The sequence below is a fragment of the Mesoplodon densirostris genome, chromosome 16 (genome assembly GCF_025265405.1).
Source record: "Mesoplodon densirostris isolate mMesDen1 chromosome 16, mMesDen1 primary haplotype, whole genome shotgun sequence".
NCBI lineage: Eukaryota > Metazoa > Chordata > Mammalia > Artiodactyla > Ziphiidae > Mesoplodon > Mesoplodon densirostris.
This window is the reverse complement of record NC_082676.1, coordinates 35,040,217-35,054,675: the sequence shown is the minus strand read 5'-3', so window position 1 is coordinate 35,054,675 and position 14,459 is coordinate 35,040,217. Positions and strand designations below refer to the sequence as shown.

General features: G+C 47.9%; 2 protein-coding genes across 2 annotated transcripts in view; both read right to left on the bottom strand.

Annotated features, from left to right (window-relative positions):
- Positions 1-196, bottom strand: part of ZKSCAN1 (zinc finger with KRAB and SCAN domains 1) — a 61,487-nt gene extending 61,291 nt beyond the window's left edge. The window contains exon 1 of the mRNA XM_060078683.1: positions 96-196. The gene's annotated coding sequence lies outside the window, so the exon portion shown is untranslated. The remainder of the gene's footprint in view (positions 1-95) is intronic.
- A 599-nt stretch (positions 197-795) lies between these two features.
- On the bottom strand, positions 796-13,886 carry AZGP1 (alpha-2-glycoprotein 1, zinc-binding). The gene is given in 6 exon segments (XM_060079194.1): positions 796-853; positions 7,225-7,317; positions 7,319-7,351; positions 13,318-13,402; positions 13,405-13,565; positions 13,843-13,886. Coding segments are annotated over 6 exon segments (474 nt in total).
- Positions 13,887-14,459: the final 573 nt, after the last annotated feature.

Genomic DNA, 14,459 nt, shown 5'->3' with positions numbered 1-14,459 from the left:
TAGATCACGTTTTGTTTATCTGTTCACCCTTTGATGGACACTTGGGTTGTTTCCACCTTATCTTGACATTTAAGAGAGAAGTGACGTGATCTTACCTGTGTTGTCAGAGCATCGAGCATGTTAGGAAAGGAGACAGACTTGTGAGGACTGTGAATAATTGATGGCGGTGCAGCATGACAGGAGCAGTCTGCTGGAGAAAAGGGCCCGAGTCAGAGCATAATTTGGTGACATCTAGGCTGCCGGGGCTGAAAGGGAGGGGACAGGAACCTTAGCTTGGGAGGTTGGGAGGAGAAACCCAGAGGAGAAGGATCAGGAGGCGGAAGAGGAGGAGGACGGTGAAGAGGGAAAGTAGTTTTGGTTTTCTTTGGGGGTGGGGTGGAGTGGGGAAGATCATGCCGGAATTGGGACTCGTGATTCTGAGACGTCTTCAGGACATCCACGTGGCAATGCTGGGGAATAGGTGTGAAAACGGAGGGAGATGATCCCATAATTATAAAAGGGATCAACAAATACAGTGGAAGAGAGATGCCCTCCTCTTTCCTGTCACCCAGGGCTCCCGGACAAGCCCTGCAGGTTCTTAGAGCTGCTGGGAGAACCTCTCCGAGCCCGTTAGCTGGACACACAGTGCCCTCTCCTGGCGATTACTTGCAGCTGCAACTGAGCCTCCACCCTAGGGCGGAAATGCCTTTCCCGCTGAGCATCCTGAAAGCCGCAGCTGCGGTCCATTAGCCTAAGAAAGAACTGTGACTGACCAGCAAGATAGGTTTTAAGATCCTGCACGTGAGGATTGCTTGCTCAAGGGTCCAGAGAAGCTAACCGCCCCCTCAGCAGGTGCCGTGAGCCTCGGAGGCACCTGCGGGACAGCAAAGTGGAAATGGGAGACCAATACGGAAGGTTCACGCCTAACTTAAAAGAGTCCGATGCTTTTGCTGTAAACCCCGTTGTTTATTTGAAAGCATTCACACACGGAACCTCACAAACAGAAGAAAGACCCAGGGCGGTGAGCGCTCCTTCATCCCTGTGGTCCCTTGAGGGCGCAAGGGCAATGGTGTAATTCCATCATTTTTCTCTGCCCGGCCCCTGCCGCAGCCCCGGCTCTTTCTGAGAAGTAGACCCCGTCTCCTAATCCCACCTTCTTCCGAGGCCTGGGACTTAACACAGAGGGGCCTTGCCTCTTCTGTGTGTCGGGCATCTGAGCAGCCCCCAGGAGCTCCAAATCCCATCCTCTCCCCCATCAGGAAAAGTGCTGCATCCACCCAGCCCCGGCCGGATCCCCGGCATCTGAGTTTTGAGGTGCCCAGAGCTGGCTCCATGGCTTGGGGGTTTGGAGGAGAGGAAGGAAGGGGGAGAAGGCAGCACAACAGAACCCAGGAAACAGTCTAGACTGAGCTTTTCTCGTAAATTCTGAGATCTCTCCCCTGTCCTGTTATCCACAACATACCACGATTTTTTTCCTGATTGCGAGGCCTCCCGTGGCTGAGACTAAACACTCCCCTGGTTCTCAGAGTTCCGGGTCTCCCAGTGAATTCTCTGCACAGATGCAGCCCAAGCATTCGTTCCTCCTTCCCCTCTTCCCAGGACAGCATCCTGCCCCGGTGCTCCTGGCCTCGAGGGCACACACCCACCCTGTGAACCCGGCCTCCTCCCTCCCGGCCACGGACCCAGGGCTCTCCGTCACGTGTGAGCCTGAAACCACATAATCCACCACCCACTGGGGACACGGAGTGTGCACAGGCAGGAAGGGTGACATCCTGCCAAGGAGCTGGACTTGTTGATAAAGCAAGATTTAGAGGCTCTGGCTCTGTTTACAGAGCAGAGAGAGGGACCGCCCCCCCTTAGGGTGGGGAAAGGCAAAATCAAGGTTAGCGATGGGGTGGCGTTGGGGGTACTCACAGCGGTGGCTCCGGGGGCAGATTTTTAAAATATGTAAATGTTGCAAAACTGTCACATGGCTTCACTAAGGGCCTTTCACAAGCCTGGTGACCATGGGGATAGAGGGTGAGAGATGTGAGAAGGAATGCCAGTGAGGGGCGGCTACGTGGTGAACTGCCCCGTCCTGGGCATCCTCCCCTGGCTGCTCTCTGCCCGTGTCACTCATCTGGAGGCCCGAGCAAGGGCTTGTCCACAGGTAGAAGCACACAGAGAAAAGAGCCTTCTGGCCGGAGACCACCTGAACCCCAGCTCTCCCCCAGGCCCAGCTTCCAGCCACAGCTGTGTCTGCCTCTTCGCTTTCCATTCCCCCTCGGAGGAAAGAAGACCAGCAGCTGGAGGCAGTCCTCCTCCTGCCTGTGTTTGAGAAGCAGCAGAAACATGGTTTCCTGAGCAAGGGGTGGGGCTGGAGAATCACTCCGAAGCCAGTGTGGAGGCAAGGAGGTGATGCCTGGGAGGAGTGCCCTGGGTGAGGCTCTGATCATGGCAATGGCAGGTCTTAGAGCCCAGGGCATGGAGGGGCCCTGGGCAGCAGGAAGGAATGCAGCCCCCGGTTACCTTCCTAACTTTCCTCTGTGTCACCTCTTTGTCCCTGCTGTCTACCACTGTTCAATTCTTAGGCCTTCCAGAAAAAAGCCCTGTGAGCACTGACTATCTCCAATTCTTGCCCCACCATCACTGCTCAAGCCACTGCAACCTGGCAGCTTTTGGCTCTCTTAACCAGCGGGCTGGAGAGGAAGATGGGAGATGCCTGACAGCTGGAGTCAGGAGAGCTGGGAGAGCCCTAACCCTGGTTCTTAAAGAGAAGTGGCACCGAAGAATGTTCCTGAATACAGCTCTGCAAGATTGCAGGTGCTGCAAAGTCAGGGGCTGTGCCTGTCACGCTGACCATTGTGTCCTAAGCTGGGTGTCTCACACGCGGTACATTTGAAGTAACAAGAAAACACAGTAACTAGGAAACAGAAGATGAGATGAAAGCAATCAATTTAACTGTGTCAGAAATCACAACATATTTAAATAGGTTAATTTCCTATATTAAAATGCAGATTGTTTAGGACTTAATTCTCCATTTCTTGGAATCCTTAAGAAGACATACTGTTACCCAGAAGGCCTTTATAGTTTTGCAGTGTGTAAAATAAGCATCAGCCCAGAGCAGAGAAGCAGAAGTTTGCAATCCAAGGGCAATGTGATGAGCTGAATTGCATTCCCCCAAATTCATGTGTTGAGGCCGTAACTCCCAGTACCTCAGAATATGACTGTATTTAGAGATAGGGCCTTTAAAGAGGTAACTGAGTTAAAATGAGGCCATTAGGGTGGGCTCTAATCCAATTTGTCTGGTGCCCTTATAAGAAGAGGAAAGTTGGACACACAGGAGACACCAGGGTGTGCGTGCACAGGGGGACAACTGTGTGACAACACAGGGAGAAGATGGCCGTCTGCAAGCCAAGGAGAGAGGCCTCAGGAGAAACCAACCCTGCCAACACCTGATCTCAGCTTTCTCGCCTCAAGAACTGGGAGAAATAAATTTCTGTTTTTTAAGCCACCCATTGCGTGGTGTTCTGTCACGGCGGCCCTAGGAAACTAGTACAGTCATGTACAAGAACATCGGGTGCTGACAGGTTATGGGCAAGTTACCAAAGGCATCTGCTACAGGGGCCAACTCATTTCATCAGATTCTCAAGGGGGCGATGATCTCCCAAAGTTAGAGTCACAGCGTAGAGATTTCATAACTCAGCGTGGAGATAGAGAAAGGTAGGAAGTGCCCCTCACCCCAGCTTCCGAGGCTGCTCACCCTGACCCATTTGCCTGGCAGGAAGAGAACCCGCTAGAAGGTGGTGTGTGGGGCAGAGGCTCATCTCCTATAAACAACCAAGGGGCTGCAATGTGAGGATGTGAGAAAATTTGGGAAGTAACTGCATAAAGGAAAACCCTAGGGGCCTTGAGTCATCGGGCTGATCCCATGCTGTGTATTTCAGAGTTATGATGAACTTTAACCTCCATATGGGGAAGAGGAAAATAAAGTAAAATGAGGCTGCCTGGGAGGGGGGGGTTGTCTTCTCTCCTTCTGCCCCTTCTGGGGCAGCCAGGGGCATGAGGAGACATCTGCCAAGGGGGCTTCAGGGAAAAGTTCAGTTGGGTCTCTTCAGTTTGGGCCACTTTGTTTAAGAATGATCGATAGCAGTTATTAACCTCCCGGGTAGAAAGTATTTCCACTTCCTGGAGCTCTCCTGCTGTCGGGGATATTAATCCAGCCACCTAGGCTGAAGATACAAATTTGAGAGCTTTCAGCAGATTGATGGCTTCAAATCCATGGAAATGGAGTGAAAATCCTAGGAGAGGGTGGGCACAGAAAATAGAGGAAGGTCCATGCATTAATCGTGAAAGGCAAACCGAGTTATCAAAAAAAAAAAAAACTCTTCTGCATCTCAAAGGCTTAAAATAAAGGTGTGTTTCTCACTTACTTAACAGTTAGTGACCGAGATGTATGGCCCCGCCTAGATGTCAGGGGCCTGGGGACTGAGGCCATCCTGTGTATCCAGGAGGACAATGGATTGGCTTGGTGGACACACAGCATCATCTCTGCCACAGTGCAGGCCCGGGCTTTCATCAGAGGAAGCTGAGGCAGGAAGCCCGTGTGCAACGTGACAGCCTGCAGAGGTAGGGCTGCAGGAAGTGGCTCAGAGCAAAAACCTGGGATGCAGACTTGAGTGATCCCTTCCCCGCAACAGCTCATATCCAGCCCATCAGCAAACCCAGTGCTTGCAGATCCATCAGCAAGTCCTGTAGGCTTGATCTCCAGGATATATCCTAATCTGGCTGCTTACTACCTTCTCCACTGCTGCCACTCTGGTCCAAGCCCTTCACTGGTGCCTGGATCTGGTTTCCTGATCTCCCTCCTTGCAACACTCTGGTCAGTTCACACAGCAGCCGAAGGGATGTTTTAAAAACTTAAATCAAATCATATTGCCACCTTGGCTAAAACCCACCAGGAGTTCCATTTGCAATAGAAACTCCTTTCCAAGGCCTACAAAGTCCTACATGATCTGGTTTCAACATCTTCTCTTAGGGTTTTCCTCTTGTTTACAATGCTCCAGCCCCACTGGTCTTTATTCTGTCTTTCAAACACCTAGATGGTTCCTTCCCCAGGACTTGGCATTTGCTGTGCTCTCTGCCCCAAATGCTCTTCCCTCAGATAGTCCCAGCTTTGATTTCTTTACTTTTCTTTCTCTTTCTTTTCACTTGGGAAGGAAAAAAAAAAAGAGACTCGGTGATGGGTGGTCTGGGATCTCTTGCGACATCCTCAGATGATGTAGAGATTGGCTCACTCAAACTTCTTCTTGAAATCTCCCCTGATATTTCTATCTGAAAGAAATTTCAGCATGAAAAGAGTGCATGTTGGAATTGGTTATCATGGAAGCGGTCATGGGAGGACGTGAGATTGGAGCTGGACCTTAACAGTGAGGGTTGTTTCAATAAGCAGAATTGGGGTAACCTCCATGCAGGAAGGGGCTGTACCTACCTTGTTCTACGGGTCTCCAGTGCTTATTAGAGTACCAAGCAGAAAATAGATACCCAATATAGAATTCTTGAATGAATTCACCACTAAATAAACAAAGGAAAGAGAGTGAAAACACTAAATATGTGTGATGGCGACGAACAATAAGGTCTATTTGGCTAGAACAGCCAGTTCTAGCGAGAAACGAGGTTGAAAAAGCATCATTCAGCTGAATTGAAGAGAGCATTAGCAGAGAATGTATTTAAGTCCTATACCCGGTTGGTGTCTCCTGCCTAATTCGGAGCATGCCATTCCTCCAATCCAGCTGGTGAACTATCCCCAGAGAAATCCTCCATAGAGAGCTGAGGTAGTACTTAGGGACTGAGGAACTGTTGAGAAGGAGATAATTTGCGGCAACGAGCCTCTCCTGGGGTGGGACATCCTCAGATTGCACTGGAAGTTGGTCCTGCCCGCAGGGAATCTGTTGGTGGGTCTTTGCTGGGTGGGCAGGAGGTGACCATGGCAGGACCCACATTTGTCTCTCTGGACCCCTTCTTCCTCCCTGCTTTGTCCAGTCGATGCCCATGGCCCCGCCCCACCCTCGGGTTGCTTCCCTTGTCAGGACCTTGCCACCTTCACATCTCAGCTGTCTCACACCCGACTGGTCAGGAACACTCTTTTTAACCTCTTCTTGGCAAGCTGTCTTAGGCTTCCCCTGAAATCTGAACCCCTCCAGGAAGTTTCTCTGGGTGTCCGAGTGGCTCTGTGCCCTCTCTTTGTCCCCACACCTGGCCAGGACTCAAGTTTTTTGAGGTTTTCTCCCCCTTGCCCATCTCTCCTGTTGTAAGTGGGGCAGATCTCACATTGCCTCAGCCCTGGCCTGTTCATGTGGACTCTGCGTCTCCTCATTGATCTGAAACTTTTCTCCTGTCACGTGTTATTCTTTATTTGTTCAAAGGTCAGAAGTTACTTTGAAATATCACTGGCTGTGTTACTGAGTTATATATATATATATATATATATATATATATATATATATATATATATATATATATATATATATATATATAACTCCTTCTGAGTTATTTGGTTCTTCTTCCATGACTAACTATTAAAGATAGCATTTCCACGTATTGTCCACCAAATACAGGGTAAGAAAGTAATACTACTATGAGTGAGAATTATAGAACCATGGGGCTTATCCAGGCCAGTGTCTCCCTGGGGAGCTCAGGACAAGGACAGAATCCAGACTTAGGCCCTTTTCTTGAGTCTCAGGAGTGGGCTGACAATGTCCTTCCCTGTCTCCAACCTTGTCCTGAACCTACAGCTTTTGAGAGTACTTTTAGTGGGTTAAGCAGGATTCTGAGGAACACTGTTCCACACCTCTAAGCCTTCCTCCTTCTCTTCCACTGAGTCATGCACCCTCTTATGTCCCCTTTCCTCAAGGTTTCTTGGTCCTTCTTTTGCTCAGTGCTGATGAGTAGAACACAAGAAGAAGTGAACACTTAGTCCAGGTAGTAGGTGATCCTGCTGAGCATCTCAGGGCACTCCTCCTCCAGGCAGGCCTCAGCCACTTCACTGAGCTGCTCTCCGATTCCCACTTCTTTTTTTTTTTTTTGCGGTACGCAGGCCTCTCACTGTTGTGGCCTCTCCCATTGCGGAGCACAGGCTCCGGACGCGCAGGCTCAGCGGCCATGGCTCATGGGCCCAGCCGCTCCGCAGCATGTGGGATCTTCCCAGACTGGGGCACGAACCCGCGTCCCCTGCATCGGCAGGCGGACTCTCAACCACTGCGCCACCAGGGAAGCCCTGATTCCCACTTCTGATGGGTGTCTGGGGCTGCAGGGTCCAAAGGGACTCAGGCTGGGATTTCTTTGTTGAACGTGATGAATCCGTCCATTGTAGGCATACCTCCAGACTGCTACCCTGCTTTGTTTTTTTATTTGTGTTTTTACTCCAGAGCTTTCAACCCAACATTCACTGGAAGATGTGAGTCCCTGAACGTATGGCCTCCTGGACCCCGTACACAGTCAGGTGGTCTGGCTTCATTTCCTGCTTCGTTCACAACATGACTTCCATCTCTGTTTTTTTTTTTTTTTTTTTTTTTTTTGCGGTACGCGGGCCTCTCACTGCTGTGGCCTCTCCTGTTGCGGAGCACAGGCTCCGGACGCGCAGGCCCAGAGGCCATGGCTCACGGGCCCAGCCGCTCCACGGCATGTGGGATCCTCCCGGACCAGGGCATGAACCCGTGTCCCCTGCATCGGCAGGCAGACTCTCAACCACTGCACCACCAGGGAAGCCCCCATCTCTGTTTCTTAAAAAAATTTAATGTTTCATTTTTATCATTTTATCCTATAAAGCTATAAAAGCAGTTGAGGCTTGAGCCACATTTTTTTAAAATTAATTTTTATTGGAGTATAGTTGTTTTACAATGTTCTGTTAGTTTCTGCTGTACAGCAAAGTGTGAGCCACATTTTTTGTTTTAAATAAATTTCCACACAGTTACTTCCAATTACATGACCTTTTTGCAATTCTTTCCTTTTTCTGTTAATTATGTTCCAGTAAAAATTCTTTGCTTAAGACCATAAGTATTTTTTTCCAATGCTTGGTTTATGCAAAAAGTAATATGGTTTCCAAAATATTTTTTCTTTATATTTCACGTGATGATTTTTCATATCTTTTAGCTGGTTATTTTGTAGATACTTACCTCCATGTCTCTAAATAAAATGCTTTCTTGGTATTTCATTATAAAGTCAATATCCTGGAAGATGATGAGTTACCTTCATCCTTTCCCAGCCTCCACCACACACGTCCATTTCCCGTCATCCATCCTCCCAACATAAATAGCTTATATGAGAATTTAGGTTAGATCGTCATTATTTTCATTATTATGACTCTGTAATATATTCACACCTCTGCTGTGTAGGAAACTATAATCATTTTACTTTCCCACACAACTTTTTATTTTCAATGGAGCTAATAGTTATTATTTTCAATGTTCTTATTCAACTGCAAGCTTCTCACCAGTCATATTAATCTCATCACAAGACATTCAGAAATCTGGGGTTTAGACAGGTTGCTCTCCACACTTGGGATCTCCCTTCATCATCCTCATCTTGGGAATTCCATCTCTTACCTGTGTGGCACCTTCTATGTCCTCTATACCATATATATAGTCTTCTCTTAGTTTACTTTTTCATTTCGATGGAGCACATTATCAAGAAGCTTTTGGAGGTATATTTTTAGAGTGCTGGTATATCTGAAAATGTCTGTATTATACCCTCACACTTGAGTGACAGTTTGGCTAGGTATAGAAGTTTAGGTTAGAAATTATTTTCTTCATAAGTTGAGGCATCTCTCTGTTATCTTCTGGCTTTCATTGGTACACTTGAAATGTCTGGAGACATTCTGATTCCTGATTCTTTAGTATGTGACCTGTTTTTTTTTTTTTTGTCCCCTTTGGAAGCTTGTAAAAAAATTTATTTTTTTCTCTAGCATTTTGGAATGCAAGATATGAGTCTATTCCTCCTCAATTCTTTCTTTAGGGAACTCCTATTGTGTAGCTGTTGAACCTGCCAGCCAGGTTAATTTTTAAAATCTCTTTTCTCCTACTTTCTATTCCTTTTCTTTTTACTATAGTTTCTGGGAAATTTCTTCAACCCCCCCCCCACCATGAGGGGCTACAGAAACAGAATGACCCATTGCTCTGTTCCTGTGCCTCATGGAACACCTGGAGCTTTCCAGAGCCAGTGAGAGGGGCTGGAGGGGGATGTCCAATGATGGGAGGACCCTCCCTCCCCTTGGTGGAGGGGGATCCCCAAGAGACAGGGGGACTCTGAGCCATACTTCACCAACCATATGGCTGAGGAGGAGGAAGGGGAGGGCCAAGGGGGCAGCAAGAAGAGCAGTCAATCCTCATGGCTATGCCTGGCCAGGAGAGCACTGAGTCACCACACTGATCACCACAAGTGAGGATGTTCCTCTGCCTAATTCATCTGGAAAGCCCAGCTACAAAGATAGGTGCTCTCCCCACTCCCCAGCCTGATCTGAGAAACAGAGGGGGGTGTCCAGGTTGCCGGACACCAGCTGCCACCTTCACTGCCCTGGGGTGCTGTGGATTGGAGGGGGCACCTCACAGGTTCTCCCCGCGACCTCCAAACTCACACAGAAGGGTAGGGCTGTGGGCTGCTATAGCCCAGAATCCTGAACCCGTCCTGCGTCCCATGCCCATGAGAGCAACCGAAGATCAGTGTGTTAGCATCATTCTGATGCAGTCCTGCCTCACCAGCAGGAGCAATCAGCTTGTGTGGACAGTGGGCCAATCTGGTGTAGAGGTGGGGTTGGGGGCAAGGAGCTGGGGAGGGTGCTGTTGGGAGGGGCAATCTGCCATGGGTTTTGAACTCCCTGTACATTCTGGGCGTCTCAACAATGCAAAGTCCTGTGTTATCTTTACCCAGGCTGTTTCTCAGGGTACTGCATGGAGCCACCTCCAAGGATGTGGTATTGATCCCCTCTGGAGAAAGATCAGGCTTGTGCCAGCTCGCTGTCATTCCCCAAGCTCCGTGTTCCCTCCAAGCCTACCACCTGGGTCCTGTGGAGTCACTGTCTGGGATTTAGGGGCCATGCTGCTTGCTGTGCCATAATCATCAGTTCTTTGTCTCTGTTCCAGAGCTGTCCTGTCTCTGTCACATCCATGAAACATAACAGGCTAATTTATTGGCTTGCAAGTAGGGTTCAATTCCAGAGTCTGACAAGCACCTGCCCCAGGGGATGGTCTCACGCCCCTCCCCTGCCTGCATCTGATTCTCTGCTGGCAGTGTGTGTTGGGGGTACTTTGTGTGCTAAGCTGATCAACCCACATGTGTGCACCCCAGCTATGGATATGTCAGTGCACTTTTAGGAAACCAGGTCCACCGTTCCAGGGAAAACAATCAGGATGATCCAGCCCTCACTGCCGGCCTCCTAGAACTCTTGTGGGGGACACCACACACCTTCACTTTAGTAAGGTTCAAACCCGACATTGACACTTGGGTTGGTGTTTCTTAGACTCTTAGAGGTAGTATCCCATTTAGCCACAAGAGGAGCCTATCAGTGGGCTGGGAAAGGAAAATCAGCCCGGTGGGCACTACTGAGTCGGCTGAATAGAATCTTTCTTTCTTTCTTTTTTCATTGAAATATAGTTAATGTACAATATTATGTTAGTTTCAGCTGTCCTATATCATGATTGTACATTTGCATACATTGTGAAGTGACCAGCATAAGGCTAGTAACCTTCTGTCCCCATACAAATTTATTACTATATTACTCACCGTATTATTCTTTATGCTGTGCATTATTATACATCCCTGTGACTTATTTATTATGTAACTGGAGGTTTGTTCCTCTTAATCCCCTGCACCTATTTCACCTACACTTACTCACTCCCTTCTGGCAACATTCATTTGTTCTCTGTATCTGTTTTTGTTTTGACTGTTTGTTTTTTTAGATTCTACATATAAATGAGATCGTGTGCTATTTGTCCTTCTCTGACTTATGTCACTTGGCATAATGCCTTCTAGGTCATCCATGTTGTGGCAAATGGCAATATTTCTTTCTTTTTAAACAGTTGAGGAATATCCCATTGTGTGTCTGTGTGTGTGTGTATATATATATATATATATATACTGTACATACTGTATATATATATATATATATATATATATATCACATTTTCTTTTCTTTCTTTTCTTTTTTTTTTTTTGGCCGACCAGGGATCGAACCCGGGCCCTTGGCAGGGAAAGCGTGGAGTCCTAACAACTGGACTGCCAGGAAATTCCCTATACCACACCATCTTTATCCATTCATCTATCAATGGACACTTAGTTTGCTTCCATATCTTGGCTATTGCAAATAAAGCTGCAATGCACATTGGAGTGCAGATATATTTTCGAATTAGATTTTATTTTCTTCAGGTAAATGTCCAGAAGTGAAAATTCTTCAGGTAAATACCCAGAAGTCATATGGTAGTTCTATTTTTAAATTTTTGAGGAAACTCTATACTGTTTTCCACAGCGGCTGCACCAATTTACATTCCCACCAACACTGCACGAACATTCCCTTCTCTCCACATCCTCATCAACGTTTGTTATTTGTTGTCTTTTTGATGACAGCCATTCTGACATGTGTGAGGTTGTATCTCACTGTGGTTTTTTTTAATTTTTAAAATTTATTTTTATTGGAGTAAAATTGCTTTACAAGATTGTGTTAGTTTCTGCTGTACAATGAAGTGAATCAGCTGTATGTATACCTATGTCCCCTCCCTCTTGGCCCTCCCTCCCTCCCTTTCTCCCCCCCATCTAGGTCATCACAGAGCACTGAGCTGAGCTCCCTGTGCTATACAGCAGGTTCCCATTAGCCATCTATTTTACACGTGGTTAATCTGCATCTCCCTCATGATTAGCAGATGTGTGTGAGGCTGGGGAAAGGCAGAAATGTCTGGATATCTCTTCCCCTCCCTGAACACCTGGGATCAGTATAATCCTACCCAGGGCTTCCTCCTCCTTCCTCCTTCTGTCTATTCAGAACAGTAACTCTAACTAGGATTTAACCCAATATGAGTGTTTTGGTTAACTATCCAGGTTTTACAGACAGCGTGTCCGGTTGAATGTTGAATCCCAGTTCCACCACCACTGGCTAAATTTTTTACCTTGAGCAAATTACTTAATTCCTCTGTGCTTCAACTTCTTCCTCAATAAAATGGATATTTTGATAACAGTTTTATCATAGAATTTTTTGGGGTGAGAATTGAGATAATATGTACCTGGTACAAAGTACTTGCTCAATAAATGCCATCTACTATAATTACATAGTGTCCTGTTGTTTCTGTCTATCTGTCACCCCTGCTACTCATGACTCTGACCACAATTCTTCTGTTCCAGCCCATGTCTCTCCCAGTCCTCTGTGCCTTAATTACTCCTACTTAGGAGACACGATCCAGGCTGCTTTCCTGATCTCTCCTCCTGGAGATTCCAGATTCTCTGCAGCTTTCTGGGCATTCTTTTCTCGAATGCCGCTCTTTACCTCTTATTCCATGTTTTGTAGCAATGGATCTGAGGAACTGGTTCTTGCCCTGGTCTGGATCTTGGAGTCTGTATCACCCATAGAAATTATTTATTCTGAGTCTATTTCCTCATACATAAAATGGCCTGGAGGATTCGTAGGATTCCATGTAGCTATAACAGTCTATGGAAAGGAAAACATTTAGTGAGCACCTGGCATGAACCATGAACTAGGCACCGTATGTACTGAGCAAGTTCTAAACGCCGAGCAATGCCCTTGGCAATGAGGGTCAGGGCAGATCAAGAGACACACCCTCCCTGTCCTCACGATGCTTACACAGGCTAGTTTTTAAAAATTGAATTCTCATAACAACCATGAGGGGACTCATGGGGGCAATGCTATCCAGATGATTAAGTTACTTGATTAAATCACCAAGAAACAGCCAGTGACTGGTGGAGCCATCATGTGAACCCAGGTCTGACTGACCCCAAGATTGGCTCACTTTCCACCCAATAGCCCTGGACAGGGGTGAGTCTGACACCTTCTGAAGCGGGAACAGCCTCAGGCAGATGCGGGGCGTGGAGGTGAGAGGTCAGATGTGCCTGGATCAGAGCTGACTCTGACATCACTTCCTGTGTGAGCTGAGGCCTGGGAGTGGGGATGGGGGAGAGGTGGGGGAAGGAGGAAAGCAGATGAGTGTGGGGTTGGGGAAAGGCAGAAATGTCTGTGTATCTTTGGGGGCTCTGATATTTCCTTCCTGCTATCTCCCTTTCTCATGTCTACCTGGGACTGGCCCTTGAACTTGTGAAAATGGCCTAGTCCTACCTCCCATTCACAGCCTTCACTCCACCAGCCTTCTGTCTTTGGAATGGTCCATGACGTCATTCAAGGTCGCCATGAAGACGTCCTCTCTGGTCTTCTGAACTTGGTTCTCCTTCTGTCCTCCATCTGTACCTCCTGGCTCTAGGGGCCCAGGGGCTTACTGCCTTCACAGTCATAGAGAAAGAAGACCTGATCATTGGAGTGGGCAGTGGCCTAAAACATGGGGAACACTTCATGGGGCCTGGAAAATCTACTGTAAAGAAAGTCACAGAGTAAGGACCTATAAAATTGGAGAGGCCTTTGAGGTGTGGGTCTACTGTGAGTCCCACTGAGGGGCAGCAGAGGGCCAAGAAGGAAGACCTGGTCATTGGGATCAACAGTTGTCCACAGCCTCTGGTCTCTAGCCTTTTCTTCCTGTCAGCCTCTCAGCAATGCACGCTCACAGGGGCAAGGACTTGCCTTCATGTGGTAGAAAGTGCAGGATGGAGAAATTTCTAGAAATCTAGGTAATAAACCAGATGGAACAAAACCAGGATGCTGCTCCCATTAAACTTCACCAGTCCTTTGAGTTAAACTCATTGCTAAGTCGAATCCTTGCCATACTGGTGGGAAATGCACTTGCTGACTCTGTAAATGTTGCACGTTTTAAACCTGCATAATATTAAAAAATTACTAGCTTTGGGGCTTCCCTGGTGGCGCAGTGGTTGAGAGTCCACCTGCGGATGCAGGGGACACAGGTTCGTGCCCCAGTCTGGGAAGATCCCACATGCTGCGGAGCGGCTGGGCCCGTGAGCCATGGCTGCTGGGCCTGCGTGTCCGGAGCCTGTGCTCCACAACGGGAGAGGCCACAACAGTGAGAGGCCCGCGTACCGCAAAAAAAAAAAAAAAAATGACTAGCTTATATTTTTGTGACCTTCAGATTGTCACGCAATGATGGGCCCAGGACTAACTTATCTCCCTTCTCTCCAGGTCACATGTAGTATCCCTGGCCCAGTGCTGTTGAATCCGATTCTCTAGGGAGTTTTTTTTTTTTTTTTTTTTTTTGCGGTACATGGGCCTCTCACTGTTGTGGCCTCTCCCGTTGCGGAGCACAGGCTCCGGACGCGCAGGCTCAGCGGCCATGGCTCAAGGGCCCAGCCGCTCCGCGGCATGTGGGATCTTCCCAGACCGGGGC